General features: G+C 41.2%; 1 protein-coding gene across 1 annotated transcript; it reads right to left on the bottom strand.

The window, feature by feature from the left end:
- On the bottom strand, window positions 1–14,051 carry LOC148347877 (dnaJ homolog subfamily C member 7-like). Its single transcript, XM_088323822.1, has 14 exons — window positions 13,925–14,051; window positions 11,430–11,518; window positions 10,902–11,026; window positions 9,687–9,800; window positions 9,541–9,615; window positions 8,296–8,414; window positions 6,857–7,010; window positions 6,620–6,784; window positions 5,574–5,665; window positions 4,011–4,084; window positions 2,809–2,955; window positions 2,582–2,737; window positions 2,375–2,449; window positions 1–622 (listed from the first exon to the last, which is right to left on the bottom strand). The coding sequence occupies exons 1-14, from the start codon at window positions 14,029–14,031 to the stop codon at window positions 585–587; spliced, it is 1,530 nt and encodes a 509-aa protein (XP_088179948.1). The 5' UTR covers window positions 14,032–14,051; the 3' UTR covers window positions 1–584.
- Between the last annotated feature and the right edge of the window lie 2,968 nt (window positions 14,052–17,019).

Raw genomic sequence — 17,019 nt, 5'->3', positions numbered from 1 at the left:
GACATAAAAGTATCCCCTAGAATTGCTCACTTAAAACAACTCTTGGGCAATAGATTGCTCTCATCACATCATTCTAGTGAGAAAGCACTTCAAATAACCACGTGGCCAAGCTTACCGTCCATTACAATCTAAAGAAGCGCATCCAGGTTCAAATTCCAATCGTTAAGAAGAATATAAATAGACCGCAAACAGGACTTAAAGTGAGAGAGGGAAAAGAAAGATTTATGGCTTCATACATTCATGTGAAATACACTGTACATTGCCGCATGATGCAAAGGAAGAACCACGGAGAGGTTTTTAGAGACCTTTTGTGGCGATGTCCTGAGGTCTGCTTTTGACAGCTCTCCTCCTTTTGCGTTAGGGGGCGCACTTTGCATCTTAAACTGATCAAATACGATGACAAAAGAAACGCTCTCTTTCATTTGGACTAGAACAACATGCTGACGGTGCTCGTTTCATGACTTCTATTTCGCAACAGAGCACAGTCCGATCCCAAAAGTCTTGAGAAAGGTAGGGAAAGTTTTCCGAGGAGGCTGTACACGGGGGAGAGCTGTGTTTTCAAATTCCAGGCACCTAGTTTATTTTCAGCCGAATTGGAAGAAAAAATTTCCGGGTCCGGAATCTTGAGGGGGAGGCAGAGTAAAACAGAGTCGAGTTTAGGGCATACACGTGAGAAATTGGCAACACGCAAACAAGTTCAAGGTTCATCAAGAAATTATAGACAGTGGCTTGCCAAACTATTTGGTCCCCTTGAACTTTGTGACCTTTTGCCACATTTCAAACATCAAGATATAAAACTGTCATTTCTTGTGAAGCATCACAAGAGCTTTCCTGGTTTTCCAGCATCAGGACCTGCCTGGTATGTTCCTCGATCTTCATCGTGTTCTCTGCGCTTTAAACGGACCTCTGAGACTATCGCAGTGCTTTTTCGTTTATTTCTTTGTTAAAAAAGTTGAAAATATCCAACAAAGTGATTGTGTCCCACTTATTGTTGATGCTTCACAAGAAATGTTTCATATCTTGATGTTTGAAATGTGGCAAAAGGTCCCCAAGTTCAGGGGGGAGAAACAGTTTCGCAAGCCACTGCGTTTTAATCCAAAGTTAGACTTAAAACAACATACTGCACTAGAATGAAGTAACATTTTCCCTTAAAGCCTTAGAACAATTTGCTTCACTCTTAAAAATCATCCTGTTGCCGGTGTTGATTGTATGCTTCAAAATTCATTTGATAGTATTTTTTTCTGCAAAGCAATAGATAGCATTTTGAATGAAACAGTTGAAATAAACCTTATAACGCTAGTGCAAAGAAAGTTATGGAAGTTGGATGGTTTACACTAGAAAAAAAAATTGTGTCAAAAATATTTTTGTGGTTGTAAATTTCAAAAATAAAATGTTTTTATCACTTTAACATTAAAAGGGACGGAATGTATTATTTGACCACTAGATGTCACTGCATTGTGTAGCGCAAGAGAAAACGAGTGCTAAAAAGCACAAGGAAGACGACAAACTACAGAGACTCAAAACCGAAGCGCACTATTTTCCTTCTATTTTCTCTGCCCATTCGAGGGCTGCAATGAACGATTCAAATGGGTCATTTATTTTGTCAATGGATCTGATTTTAAAAACATTTTGAATTCCCTCCTATTCATTCAAAGATATGTTTTGGACAGATTGAAAAATACTACGCAAAACAAAAGAATGTTCAATAATACAATACAAAAAAAACATGTGTTTATCAAGTGCCTTAACAAACAAAATCTATACAAACATATGCTATACACCTGCAAATACGCAAGATCCTTTTTTTTTTTTTTTTTTAAATAAAAACTGTCAAGGTGCCCTCAGCTGGACCAAAGTGCTACTACAAGCATGTCCCCTTCAACTCCACTTCTATTTGCATTGAATGAACTCGCTAAGTGGCGCATAAATCGCACGACACAACGAATTGGGGAGAACATTCGTTGCCAGCACTTTTAATGATCGATTTGATCCATTCGTTGTTGGAGCCCAAGCTCAGCCTATCAAAGGTTTTTTTTTTAAAATTGATTTACAAGGAAATTATTATTATTATTATTATTATTATTATTTCAGGTGGAGCTGTAGTAGCAAGATGACTGACAATCGTGTCAGCTCCCTTGAGGTGAGGCCCATGCCATGTAAAGGAACTAAGAATTCCTCAACCTTTGAGGATTTAAAAAAAAAAAATGCACGTTTATGTGATAGTTCATGTATTTTTTTACTCATCTTTCAAAATCAATCTTGCCTTTTTCACAACTAGGAGGCGCTGAATAATACACAAGGTCCCTTTTATGAATATTTGATCAAATTTCGTTGATTTCCCTGAAAATACTCAAAAAGAAAAAGAAACCCATACCTGCATTGGACTCAAAAGGAAATCCTCCACCATGGCCACCAAAGAAAGCCCTGAAGATGTAGTTTGCGTCGACATCTGTGGAGAAAAATGCACTTTTAAAAACAATAGCCGGACTGAGAATCACGGCTCCGCCAGGGTGGTAGGGTCAATGAACGAACGATACGGCAAGTGGCGCCACCTTGTGGCTAACCGCCATTACGGACGTACCTCCGCCGTCATATGTACCGTCGTCCCCGAGGTCGTGGCCGTTGTCGTATCTGGTCTTCTTTTTGGGGTCGGACAATATAGTGAAGGCCTCGCCCACTTCTTTGAACTTCTCCTCCTCCTCCTTTTGCACCTCCGGGGTGGCCGCACAGTGGCGATCTGGCGCAAGAAGAAAAGGGCGCTTGTCGAAAGAAATTTCCATTTGTGTCACGAGAAAAGAAATGGCCTACCTGGGTGGTGCATGAGCGCCCTTTTGCGGTACGCTTTTTTAATCTCGTCGTCCGTGGCGTTTTTGCCCACGCCCAGCACTTTATAATAATCTTTCCTCTTGCTTTTCTTCAGCGCCAACTTGGCCACCTTCAGGAGTTCCTTGTGGTCTGGACGCAAAGGTGGAGGTTTAGTACCTGACCTCACTGGTTGTCAAATTTTCAGACTTGAAGCCTTTGGTCGGACAACTTCAACACTGCGACCTATGTAGCAGTGCGGCTAGTCTATGGTTTATTATCTCCTTTATTATCAATGTGTCGCTACAAAAAAATCAGGGATGCACTTCAGTTGGCGGTATATACGGTATAAAATATAATATATATATAACGTATTCACCTCTAATATTAAGTAATGACATGTCAAGTTTATTTGCCACACCCTTAATCACAAGGAGTCTCAAAGGGCTTCACAGATCACAGACTATTGAAGACTACACCATCCCCTGATCTGCAACCTACACGAGGGCAAGGAAAATCTCAAAAACCTCAACATGAGGAAAATGAGGAAACCTTGAGAAGGGACCGCACGACAAACATGAGATGATTCGTCACTTTGATAACACAAGCAGCACCTTTTTCTGAAGTGAGTGAAATGGATCAAATGTGTGATACAAAATCACCTATGAGGTAAATGGCCTTCTTGCAATCGGCATTAATCCCGAAAGATGAGAGCAATGTGCTTATGACGATATTCTCAATGATTTTGCATCAAGGAAAGCCAGAAAGTCAGGGTTTAGTTTGTTTTCTTTTCATCACACAACTACCTCTAAAACAATATATACACAACCGGGGTATTGCACTTTAAACCGTTTCAAGTTTCTGTGCGGGGCGCTCCAGCAGAAAATGTAAGAGTGAGACGGGTGGCGTCGATGAAGTCACAATATCGGAGCGTTTAAACGCACGGTAACTCGCTTTGTAGGTGAATACAATTAGCATTAACTGACCCTCATCGCGGGATATACAAATAGAAAATGATACGACGCAGCATTCGAGTGAAAAAGACGGAAACGGCTGCTGCACGTCAACTTGGATGGTGAGACGATGGAATAGCTCGCGGGAAGAACTGGAGTAATGTCTAAGTCAGAAAAAGCTTATGTATGTATATTTGAAAAATGAAATGGGTGCAGCTTATAGTCCAGAAATGAAGTGAGTCCACAAAGACTCACCTGAGGTTTTTTCAGTCTGGTACACTTTCTCGTAGTCTCTGACGGCATCTTCATACTGCTCGGTGTCCATGAAACTAAGAAACAATACACATAACATGGTCTCAATCAAGGTACTCTATTCAACATGTACTTGAACTTGGGCTTATTAAAACTATCTTGCCAAAATAATCATATTATAAATTCCATATAATGTCCTCTCTTTTGAAATCCTTTATCGGTTCATTTTTCGATTCGCAAACATAGACAGAAAACTATTTAACCAAACATTCCCAGGGACAATTAGTCAACCTGCCACGCACGTTTTCGGAATGTCAAAGGAAAGCGGAGAGCCCGCAGAAAACCCACGCAGGCGAGGGAGAACATCTCTGAACCGAGAGGCAGATGTGCCGATCGTTGAAACACCATGCTCCCCCTATAGGGATCAGCCCTGGAAAAAGCTAACCAGGTATTTTCCCAGTTCTAACCAGTTGGACAAAGCTTCCATTTTAGGGGACGGTAGGTTTTCTGAACTTTCCATTCATCAGGGTTCCCACAGCTTAAGGCAAATTTAATTCAAGACTTTTTAAGACTTATCTAAATCCAATTCAAGACCAAGTCGACTAAAAAACACAATTGAAACGAGCTAAACCAAAATCCATAACTATTTCTTCCACACAAAACGTGGAGCCTCGTGCACATGACCCGGCATAGCTTTTAGCCACGGCGAAAAACGTTTGTTGGACAGCCACTTCCCATGAAACGGACACTTTCCGGGCATGGTCCAAAGTAAATATCTCTGTCCAAAGCTTGCTATGTGTACTGTGGTTAGACCCAGGACACGAGTCTCCTCCGAAAGGCCCGACTGAAAACACATCACCGTTTTGACGGTTCGATTATTGTGATCTCACGATGTAGCCGAGAAAAAAAATCAGTAAATTATCAAAAAAGACAATTGGGAAATGTTACTCAATCTTTTGAGAGTTCAAATCAAAATAAATCTTAATAATGTCGCCATGTTTTTAAGACTTTTGAAAATTCAAGAAAGCCAATCAAGGCCTTATTTTTGGGATAGTAAATTCACTCTCTTTTAACATTTTTTGAAGGATTTGCGGAAAGCAAAAAAACCATCATGTGTTAAGAAGTTAATAAAATCCCACCATCATTTTTTTAACAACTTAGTAGATTTCTTTTTGTGTCAAAAGCTCAGTTTAAATGGTAAAACATTTTGAAGGGGTACAACTGTACGTTTTTATTAAAAAAATGAATGAAAAAAGCTTAGTTTTGCAGAAGTTTTCTCCTATCTGATTTAGTCTTATCTGGAAAAAACAGTGTCTCAAACATTTCTTAAAGTCATTTTTGAGTTGGAGAGAAAGCTTCTCAAATGGAACAAATCAAACCACCACGTTTGGATTACATTGATTTTGGGTATGACGTGATGTCATTGGCACTCAAATGTAAATAACGTTTAAGCAAAAAAACAAACAAACACGTGAGATCAAAGAAAAAGCCATTCAAAATAATAACACACGCCTTCAAAAATCGAATTAGAAAAGGAAGAACGACTGAGAAACTTTGAAAACGCACCACTGCGCTCTTCTTAAGTAGGCCGCGATGAAGCTGTCGTCTAGCTTGATGGCACTGGTGCAGTCTTCGATCGCCTGATTGAATTTTTTTACCTGTGGTGAAGCAGGACAGCAATGAGAAGGTAATACGTGTCAAGTTCAATTTCCTCATCTAATACATCGAAAAATCAGATATTCAAAAAAAAATATATATATATATAAGTGTTTCCCATAGCAAAAATCAAGAAGCTAGATCTATGACAAATGTGTAAGCAATGAGGCAGCAGACAAGTCACACCCACAGAGCGAATGAGAGAGGAGTTTGAGATCATTGCTATGAAAGGATACCGGTTCTTCTTCAACGGTTCACAGGAGGTTATTGTAATGCACAACTTAAGAGCTCCAGTTAGGGCCTGTAGTCACAAAAGTGCTTTCCTTCTATGAGCACATTTTTTCAATCGCCTGCAGTGGCAGATTTTCTGCACAGCACACTGGGCGCTAAACCTTTTTTCTGGCTTAAGAGAATTGAAACAGATCCATAAACATTGAACTTGGGAACTTGCCACACCTGTCAATGTCACATCTGACCCAGCCGTCTAATCACAGTGAAGGCGGGGTGGGACAAACACCACAACAAACCAATCGGTGTGCGCTGTGCACTTTGGAACGGAACCAAGGTCTGTATGACACGGTGTTTTTATTTTTGTATCGTGACAAACAAACCATTCATCACCTGCAATTGTGTGATATTATTTGTATATCATCTATAGTTGTTATCATGTTACAGTCTTATACTCTCAGTCAGCCGTGTAGAACCCCTTAGGGGGCTTTGATGAAGGTGCGATACGACGTACCGGATTTTCTTTTTTTGTGTGTGATTGTGGGGCCCGTTAACTGCAATAACTGAGGGATCACTGCATTTAAAAATGGAATGTTTTTTATAACACAAGTTTATGGGCACCAGCTAAACCCTGGCGGCCTGCCAAAATCTCCTTATGGTATGGGAAAGTAAGTTGAAAATAGGATTTTTTTTAAACAGGCTCGGATAGCGCGCGAGGCAAGTGTTACCTTGGCTCCCGCTGCCGCTCTGTTGTAGTAGAGTTTGGCGTTGGTCTTGTTGTTGTTGGGGTCTATCCTGAGACCTTCGCTGTACAGCCGATAGGCGGCTTCGTAGTTGTTATTCCTAAACGTTAGGTTTCCTTCCTTCTTCTTGGCTATTAAGGCTTTGGCGTTCTAAAGAAAAACACATTTCTTTCAGGCCTTTCGTCGGGAAGCTAAAAAGAGAGCCGTCGGCCAAAATCCTACTCTGCACGCGAGTCGGGCCTTTTCGTGGTCCGGCGCCATCCGCAAAGCCTGCACCAAGAACTGCACGGCTTTGTCCGTGCAGTCCTCGTAGTAAAGGCACAAACCTCGGACGTAGAGCGCGTCGGCGTTGGTGGAGTCCAGTCTCAAGATGTCGCTGCGGGATAAGGAAACGCAAAGTCACGGGATTATATCCAGGATTCCTACACCTCTTTCCCCCACTTGGAGACAAGTGAAATATTTCTATTCATACTGTCAAAGTTTGCATTGCAGTTTTTCAACCCCTTATTATTCCAATGGCCTGACGGCGGGCCATCAGACTCTTTATCAAGTCTTGTCTTCACAAAGTCACCAGTCACTAAAATTGCTCATGCCTAAACCCTTGGGATTCGAGATATGATGAGCCATTTCAAAATAGAAAAAAATTCGGACCATTCTGAAACATGAAATCCAAAACTAGAAATCCGGCATTGCCGATTGAAGTATTCCCCGCAAATATGGACTCGATACATCCAGGACCGTCCGGTAAATCCAACCGTGTAAAAATAGTCACTTCAAAACGCCAACAAAAAAAAAATCCACCTAAAAGAATATCTGCTTCGTTAACGTGTGTTTTTTTGATATCAGTTTGTTTTGGTCCATTATTCCCCTTTTAAAATAGACTCTTCAAATGATTTCAAATATGCCTGTCAGATTCTGTAACATGTTCCATTTCTGTGTGTTCCAATTGAAATGATTCAATGTTAGTAGATCATTTCAGTTTGGGACTAAACTTCAGAGTGTTACCTTTCAAAAGAAACCAAAATCAGCCTTCTATCTACTTTGGTCCCGTCTTGGATAAGGATTTTAGGCTCATTTTTAAGGGGTTCATGGAAAAAACATGTTAGTAAGTAAAATATTTGCGCTGTATTTAAAGTGGTAATAAACTCAGTCGACGGGGAGGGTTCAATTATTCATCGATGGTGACATTTCCTAGCAAAAAGTATTGTATTCACGCGTGTGCATTTATCAAGACGTGATTTTTAGATCTTGAGTCAATCGTGAATATATTTGTTTTGAGACAAATCCGCACCCATATAAGTGTTGAGTCAAAACAACAGTAAAAGATATTTTTACAATGAACCACTTTTCTTATTTTTTTGCATGGCCCAAAATAAATGTGCCTTATTGATACGTAATCTTTGCTACAATACACATGTAGCATAAAGCAGTCTCGTAGGGAGCCCGTTAGGCTTCGTAGGACTGCCGTTCATCACGAGGGAAGAAGAAATGCTATGGCAAAGTCAAGCTACCAAAGAGCAAAGTTGGCTTCATTTCTAAGCAGAAACAGGGCAACAATTTCAAGAATTTACAAGCACTTTAATATCCTTAAAAAAAAAAGTAGACTCAAATTCAAGCATTTTCAAAGAATTCAAGTCTTTTGTGCCACGAATATGGTTTACCTGGCGACAGATTGGGCTTCGGGGTAGCGTCCTAGCAAAGCCAAACATTCTGCCTTGAGGATTTTGAAGCGATGACAGGCAGAGGCCAGCGCCAAGGCCCGGTCCATGCAATACACCACCTGGTTCAAGATGAGATGATTGCCATGAGTTCCAGAACCATCTTGGTCCATAAAACATGAATCAAAATAGAGAAATGTTGGATTGTTGGGGTCAAGAGTGGCACCAAAACCACACATTGTCATGACGAGAACTAAAACGAGGCCTAAGAATTACAGACCGACCCCACCCGCGAGTATAAAAGCCCGAACCCGACCGAGGAACATTATTTGAGGGGCCGAGCCCAAAATAAAGCCTAAGTGCGCATTGGAGTATGAGTTGTACCCGCCCAAAAATGCATAATTAAGAAGGAAAAAACATAAATCAACGTGTGAAAAAGGCATTTTGGGGATAAATTCCAACAGCAAAAACATACTTGGTATCTTGAAAGTCAATTGAAAACGAAAAGAAAATAGAGAACAACAGGCCGTATGAGTGTATGGTATACCAACGTTGACATGATTGACAGGCCCGGTAAAGTCAGTAACGAGTTGTTCAGACAACACTAACATACCAAACTATCAGTTTCCCATTTACTAAATCTAATAAAATGTTCATCCTCTGTCACTTTAACCAATAAACCACTCCCCCAAAATTTGGTCTGACAAAAACTCCAAAGGCAAAATAAAGGATCAATGTATTTCTTTAAATAACATGAAATCATTCTCAAGTTAATAAAATTGTTTAAAAGCCCAGGTATTAAAAGTGCTTGAATGAAAACTGAAGTCTTGATTTAAGCTGCAAATTGCTTGACATTCATTTGTGAAATGAAAGTATTATTCAGTTTTTTTTCCTGTATTTTTATGACTGAATGATTGAGATAATAATAATAATTCATTTTTTAAACTTGTTTACAGCCATAGCACCCCGAGAATACCCTATCTCGGGAAACTAAGAAGGTCGGGCCTAGTCAGTACCCGGATGGGAGACCGCCCGCGAATACCGGATCCTGCGAATCGGTCATGAGGCGCACGCTCTGCTGCGACAGCACTGACTGTACCTCGCCCAGTACGATCAGTGAAAATGAATTGCCCCGAGGGGATCGAAACAGTTGAATTAAATGATAATAAGTTGAGTCATATCGGTGTTGTTTTACAGTCACAACACGGGTTAACGACCAACAGTTCTATGTTTGAAGATAATAATGACCTTTCTGAAGTCTCTCTTCTCAAATCCAAAATCCGCCAGTCGTTCAAACTCCAGCAACGCCTCCGCGTTCTTATTCTGGAATAAAAGAAATACGTCGGAGCGGCCGAGTCAGAAAAAAATCGAACCGACAGCCGAAGCGGTCTCACCTCTTGCTGCGCCTCTCTGTTGCTGGGCTCCAGGACTAAAACCTTCTGGAAGCAGCGCGCGGCAGCCATGGCGTTCCCCAGAGACAAGTGGCACTTGCCCTCGCGTAAATGACCCTTAAAAGGGATTAGAAAAGAGCATTTTTGCTTTCAATTCGGCACACGTAATAGCGTCTTTGGGTATGTTTCCCTGCTGAAGTTACAGCGTCCGTTCCTTTTTTTTGCCTTCGCCTCCTTTTAGGTAGGTGATTGTAATATTTCCTTTGTGGTTTTTCCCCGCGTGTCTCGCGGTTGGTATACCATTATCCAGTTAGCTCCCTGTTAGCGCCGGAGCCGCCAAAGGCTTCCTGTTTTCTTTGCTCCAGGTGAGCTCCCGTTAGTGAGCGGCTAGTCCATTGGTATATTCCCGACTTGGTCGGTGTTTGTCGTCGTAGCCGCTTTTCATTGTCGGTTCCCAGTGAACCTGACCGCTTTCTCCGTGTTTCTGGTCCGCCGGTCTGGTGTTCATCGTCCCAGTTAGCACTCATTAGCAGTCAGCTAGCCCGCAGTGTCTATTGCTTCAATCCCGGCCGGATTAGTTTCTGTCAGCTCTCCGTCTGTTATTTTTGCCAGTTAGCTCCGTTTTGGCTGGTCGCTGTTTAGTGTACCATTACTGCATCCACCGGCGACCTAACGCCTTTGTATTCTACACAAAAACTATCAAAACTTGCCATTAAACACTTTTCTACGAATCAACACATAAACCAATATGGTGACTGCAGTGTTTGTGTGAGACCCCGGTGGGTGGAAAGTCTAGAGGGGTCACGCTAAACCAGGACATTTTTTTTTGCACATTTTAAATTCAACCGGCTGACAGATACGTCGCACAAATACACACAATGGCGTTCGTGATCCTCTTCACAAGAGATCTAAAAGGTATTTTGATTCACCTCACATCTTAGAGACTCTGGTGGGACCAATTCAACTCTGATGGTCCCCCAGGATCTTCATACGGTATGGGAAACTGGCTTACTCTGATCACATCGCAGCTCAGGAAGTCAAAAAAGAGACAGGCCGTTGGAATATAACAATGAAGCATATATGCGTGTACAATTTTCTCACATTTGGCACATTTTAGAATTTGGGTATACCTTTAAGGGACGAGACAAAGGAGTCGGCTTGGAAACGACTCCTAAGATGGGCTATTTTTTTTATTTTCTTTATTATTTTATAACCGACCTTCATGAAGCAGTCGTCCAAGCGCACAGCCTGCTGGGAATCTTCCAAGGCTTCCCGGAAGCGGCACAGCATCATGAGGGTGGCTGCCCGGTTGCCGTAATAACTGACATTTTTGGGACACGCGTCTGGGAAACCCAAAAGAAACACACAATAAGATTGAGAAACGGTTGGGAGTTTTTTTGCATACAATTCAAACACTTGTTAATAGAAAATGATGTTTGAATACTGTGGAAGAATACTAGCATGTATTTGTATGTATTTTTGTTTATTGTGAAGTTCATTTACAAACAGTTGGATTCTTTATTTTTGATAACATAGAATATTCTGTCGTTTCTATCCGTTCAAAACTTCAATATTTGAATAAAGAGCAGGAATTTGAAATTGTCTTCAAGAAATCCAATTTATCGATGATAAAAATAATTGTTAGTTGCAGCCCTACAAAAGATTATTCTTGGGGAGTGCGCCTTATAATACAGCGCGGAAGATAGAGTACATCCTATTTGTCTTCAACAGTTACTATGACCTTACCAATAGCCTTGGTGTAGTAATTGAAGGCCTCCGAGTAGTCTTTCTTGCTGTAGAAGGCGTTGCCTTGCTCTTTGAAGCCTTCCGCCTGACTGGAAAGCAGAAGGAGAACCACAATGACAAAGGTGAGTGGAGGTCGGGAACACTTTGGTAAACAAGAATATTGATGTAAGGCAAATGATGGTCTAAACTTGCCTTATACACTGCATTTGACTATGCGATTCCTGCCTGAACCAGAATGCGCTTATGTGCCCGGGTTTTACGCTATCCCCTAATCAACGAAACCGTATAAAAAGGAGGCTCACGCTCCAGTCTGCGAATGTATTTCGTTTCAATTCAAGAACGCAATTTTGCCTGGTTTTAATGCGCTTGCTTTTCTGTAAAAATCAAGTTTGATTGTAACTCAAAAGTTTCTTATTTCGCCCAGACATGGGTTTGAACCTGACATTGAATCACAAATTCAAACGCAGTGAGCGCCGGCCCTCTAAAATAAGAGGGCCGGCATTCACGTCCAGTAATTCTGTCGCCGGAGTCGAGTGATAATTGGCAGCAATGTCCAGTGACACCGAGCAGGAACTACCCGCTACGCTGCTCCCTGAAATATCACATCGCAGCGTACCCTCGGCCATTCTGGAAGTAAAATACGACTCGAACGGCCATTAAAGCAAAATATTTGGATGTTTTTCAGTTAGAGCCTACCATATCTTTTATGACTAATTTAACAAAGCCACCAAACCTGAACTCCAGAGAAAAGCGGATTTTCCAGACGGCACACTCACAGGTGTATTCTAATTTTTTTTCAAATCAAACCTTTGCTTTATTCTGATTTCAAAATGTTCGTTCGGTTTGGAGATTACGGTTCGTTTGGCAATTTGCATACTCTGCAGCCAATAGGAAGCCCGCATCGTGTTGTGTTTCTGGACTTTCCCGAGCCATATAAGGTCGTGCATTTGCATATCGTTTTCCAAAGTAGACGCAACCAGAACACAAGAAAAAAAATCGATAAGTGGTTAGGAATCAAGCCGAAACCTCAGCCCCAGAAGAAACATTAAAAAGAAGCTAACACAATTTATGACGCTACAAAACGTAAACGTACATTAAAAGCATCGTGCCAAAGGGAGTTGACGTGGCTTGGAGCAAACATTGAAGGAATGAAGACGAGTCAATACAGGTACATACCGATGGCAGATGGAAAACAGCCATGTCGTATACATGCAATGAATGTTATAAGTAGATTTATAATAAACTTAATTTTAAAGTGTTCTCCTGTTATATATTCTTATGATCAATCCTTAATACTTTTCAACAATTTTTTTTTTTTTTTTTGCAATGAGTCGTCTTATTGCGTTTCAAGTTGTGAAAAATGGGACAGGCAACTTTCTGGCCGGGCAGGCAACTTTTCAGAGTGGTCTGCCATGCTGTCTGCTAACTTTTTGGCACGCGTTTCAGACACTAATTAAGCTCACATATTCTCCATGTAATCATTAGTTGACATGAAAATAAACACATAGGGTTGATGCCAATCAGTCGGCATTAGCTTAGGAGGTAGAGGCCGAGCGCTCGTCTTGGGATCAAGAGGTTGCAGGTTCGATTCCCGGCTCCTTCGTGTTATATGTCGGAGTGTCATTGGCCAAGACACTGAATCCTAATGCCCCCAACAAGCAGGTAGGCTGACTCCCTATTGGTGTGAGTGTGTCTGAATGGGTAAGTGTGAAGCACATTGTAAAGCGCTTTGGGAGCTCTTCATTGACTTGAAAAGCGCTATAGAAATGCAGATCATTTACCATGCCAATAATGTGGACATAAAGGTATTTGAATTTGCCAATTTTAAGCATATTTGACAACAAAAACTGTGAGAAAAAGGTGAAAATCATGTCCGAAATGTGTTTTTGGGTTGATATCATTGAGACAATGTCACGGAGACATCAGACGTCGTGTGTGAGGTCACAATGAAGAGAGGAATATCTCATTTCAGTTTCACCAATTGGTCAGACTGACCGTTACAGTTGTCCCCGGTTTCCCTTAATGCATCTTGAGACCTTTTTCTTGCAGTTTGGTAAAATCTCTTCGGCAGATCAAGTAGAAATGTTTTGAAAGCAAATCCACTAAACGTCGATTGAAATGTGTTCTTTATTTTCCTAAATGAGTTTTTTTGTAAAACCTCGAGGGACAGAAAAGGCAATCTGACGAGGTCTTCGCCTCGTTGCATAATAGAACAAACACACTCGCTTCACTTCGATCCATGAGAGAATATAGACTTACGATATCAAGGAGCGATGACCTATTTACAATAATACTTCAATGAAATGTTATTTGTTAGATTCACAATTTAAAAAACAAATCCACTGCGGTAAACACGATCGAACGCGAACTAGGCTAGCTCAAAAGATAGCGCGGTTGTACGGGAAACTTGTACGTCTGCTCTTTCGTTTTAACCGGATTTTATGAATTGCGGCGTGCGTAAAATGAACTCCAAAAGAAATCATGATTCTCCCTACCGTTCCAAATCCGCCACATTGTGGAGTCGAGGCTCGGTATCCACCGGCATGTCGATGTCAACAGCAGCCATTCTTCTCCAGAAAGGACGAACTGGCTGTGACGTCATTTCCGGCTAACGGAAACGGGTTTTTAGGTCATCAAAAACTGGGGCCATGTCGGCTACCGTAGTTCTTCATGGACGTATAAGAAGGACTGAGTAGTCAAGTCATGTTGATTTGTGACGCCCTTAATCACAAAGTTGATTAAAAGGGCTGCAGGATGGGAGGAAGAAAGAAATAACAAGAGCAAGAGAGAACTCAAGAAATACAGGACTAAAGGAAGAGAGAAAAAGGACAGGACGCAGGGAAGACAGAAAGAGGACAAAAGGGAGAAAGAAAGTAAGAAGGAAGGAAGGAAAAGGGAAGCAAGGAAGATAGTCGTTTATCTGTTTTTCCTCTTCGAAAATCCTTATTACATGTTTACCTCGGATAGTGATGTCCAGTCTCTTTGCAGGTAATGTTTTACAAGACACATCAATTCAATTCAATTTTAGATTTCATATATTTCAAGGAAGGGCAGCACGGCAGCGCAGTGGTTAGCGCTTGTGCGGCACAGTTCATGTCATGGGAACCTGTCGTGGGTTCAAATCCAGCTCCAGACTTCCTGTGCGGAGTTTGTATGTTCTCCCCGTGCTTGCGTGGGTTTTCTCCGGGCACTCCGGTTTCCTCCCACGTTCCAAAAACATGCATTTCAGGTGAATTGGCCGGTCCAAATTGTCCCTAGGTGTGAATGAGCGAATGAGTTGTCTGTCCCCGTGTGCCCTGCGATTGGCTGGCAACCAGTTCAGGGTGTCCCCTGCCCACTGCCCAGAGATGGCTGTGATGGGCTCCAGCCCCCCGGCAACCCTAATGAGGATAAGCGGTACGGCTAATGAGATGAGATGAGATGAGATATTTCAAGGAAGGACCTAAAGCTTCTTTAAATTCCTGCAAAGACATGCGTACAATTTCGACACATTTTTTTTTACGTATAAATGATTTATTTGAAAAAATTGCAAACAATAGAATATTTTCTGTGATACACTTTGTGAATTTCTGTTTGGCACAAGCTCCGGCGGCAGAGGCGTCCTTTATAAATACTGTGAATATAGTAAATGGTCTGCATTTCTATAGAACTTTTCAAGTCAATGAAGAGCTCCCAAAGCGCTTTACAATCTGCTTCACATTTACCTATTCACACACACACACTCACACACCAATAGGGAGTCAGCCGTGCAAGGCGCCTACCTGCATATTGAGGGCATTAGGGATTCAGTGTCTTGCCCAAAGACACTTCGACATATAACACGGAGGAGCCGGGAATCGAACCTCAAATCTCTTATTTAATGTCTTCTTGTAATCTACCTATGTCAAAAATCATGTTTTTTTTGGATGATTTATTAAAAGAAGGGCTATCAAATTTAGTTTACTCGGGAGCGAACGGAGCTAGGGTCTTAGTGAGGTTGGAACAAATCGGATTTTGCATTAGAAAAGCTCCAATAAAATCCTCCCATCCATCCATCATCTGCACCGCTTATCCTCAGTAGGGTCGTGGGGGTGCTGGAGCACACAGAGACAGACAACTCACTCGCTCATTCACACCTAGGGACAATTTGGACCGCCCAATTAACCTGCCATGCATGTTTTTGTGGAAGGAAACCGGAGTGCCCGGAGGAAACCCATGCAAAAACGGAGAGAACATGCAAACTCCAATATCATGACTTCAGAACTGTGCCGCACACGGGCTAATCACTGCGTCGCCGTGCTGCCCTCCAGTAAAATCGTAACGATGAAAAAGGAATACAAAAATGCGTGGGTTGCACTGATATTAAAGGGACAGTGTGTTATGTATCACTAGACATCGCTGTGTTGTCAGGTGCAACCAAAAACGACTGCTGAATAGCTCAAAAGTTTGGTAAAAAAAATTGCCCGGCATTCGATGGAAGGAAAAGAAGTAAATAAAATGGAAAAAAAGAAGGGGACAAAAGAATAAAAAGGAAAACAAAATGAAGAGAAAGGGGTGAGGGAATAAGAAAAAATAAAATGGGAGAACACGAGAAAAAAGGAAAATTAGGAAAGAAATAAAAATGAGAAAAAGGGAAAAAAGCAAAAAAGAGGGAAAAGGAACTAAAAAAAAAAGCATAAATAAACCTTTTTTTTTACCCAGCACAAGACGAGATATTTTTTTTGGATCTGTAAACTGAAAATGAGCTCATATGATGTCAATTAAACAGATTTCTCGAGATACAAGTATTCAAAAATCATGCACGCTTATATCAGTTTGTGTACAGTATTTCTAACCTGTTTTTAAAATCAATTAGTTTTTTCCAATGCATTCTTTTTTCCACCACTAGTAGGTGCTACGTAAAACGAACTGTCATTTGAGCTTTTTATTAGCCAAATAGCATACAGGCATCCTTGAATTGTTTTATTTCTTTGGCCACGAAAAGTCAGTGTTATGAGTGATTGATTTTGGCCCATTTTTTTTAGAACAAGCCAAATTTTCAATATCAATCATGAATATGTGTTAAGACAGCTTAAAATGACAAACAAAACAAAACAAAAAAAGACTTTTTTCAGAATCATGGACCCTTTCTATCAAAACAAATGAAGTCATGTTCTAAGGATTGAAATATGTTTACATAGGTTACAGATAAGCAAAAATGCTTTACAAAATGCATTACTGTACTCATGCTTTGTCTGTGTCACTTCTTGCCTGTGATTGGATCGTCGCCACGCGTGGATGCCAGTCAGGAAATCCATCGTGTGCCACTTTGTGCGTGTTCTGGAAAAATACTCTTGAGTTTGAATTGAAGGGTTATCCCTTATATTGCCACAACGCCCCGTCTTCTCTTCTTCCAGGAACCCTTCTCTTTAGTTACGCCAATTTCGATAGTGCTTGTAAAACGGGGGCGCCGGCGCTCCCATGGGAATAAGAGGGCGCGGGCCGCCGGTTTCGAGATTCTGGATTTAAAGTGTGTCCTGAATTATAAAGGGAGACCTATGAAGTATGTGATTTATTGTAGTTCATGTGAAAGTTGGATGTGGGGGTTTAAGGAGTGAAATAAGAACAATAA

The sequence above is a fragment of the Urocampus carinirostris genome, chromosome 19 (genome assembly GCF_059441175.1).
Source record: "Urocampus carinirostris isolate Australia breed hairy pipefish chromosome 19, RoL_Ucar_1.0, whole genome shotgun sequence".
Taxonomy (NCBI): Eukaryota; Metazoa; Chordata; class Actinopteri; order Syngnathiformes; family Syngnathidae; genus Urocampus; species Urocampus carinirostris.
This window is presented reverse-complemented; position numbering and strand designations above follow the sequence as displayed.

What these genes read in the sequence shown, in the direction of transcription:
- LOC148347877 (XM_088323822.1), bottom strand. Translation starts at nt 14,031, where the DNA reads ATGACGTCACAGCCAGTTCGTCCTTTCTGGAGAAGAATGGCTGCTGTT. An exon ending in CCAGACTGAAAAAACCTCAG is followed by an intron (nt 2,956 to 4,010) that starts GTGAGTCTTTGT and finishes CTTTGCGTCCAG; the next exon opens with ACCACAAGGAACTCCTGAAG. An exon ending in CGGTACATATGACGGCGGAG is followed by an intron (nt 2,450 to 2,581) that starts GTACGTCCGTAA and finishes TTTTCTCCACAG; the next exon opens with ATGTCGACGCAAACTACATC.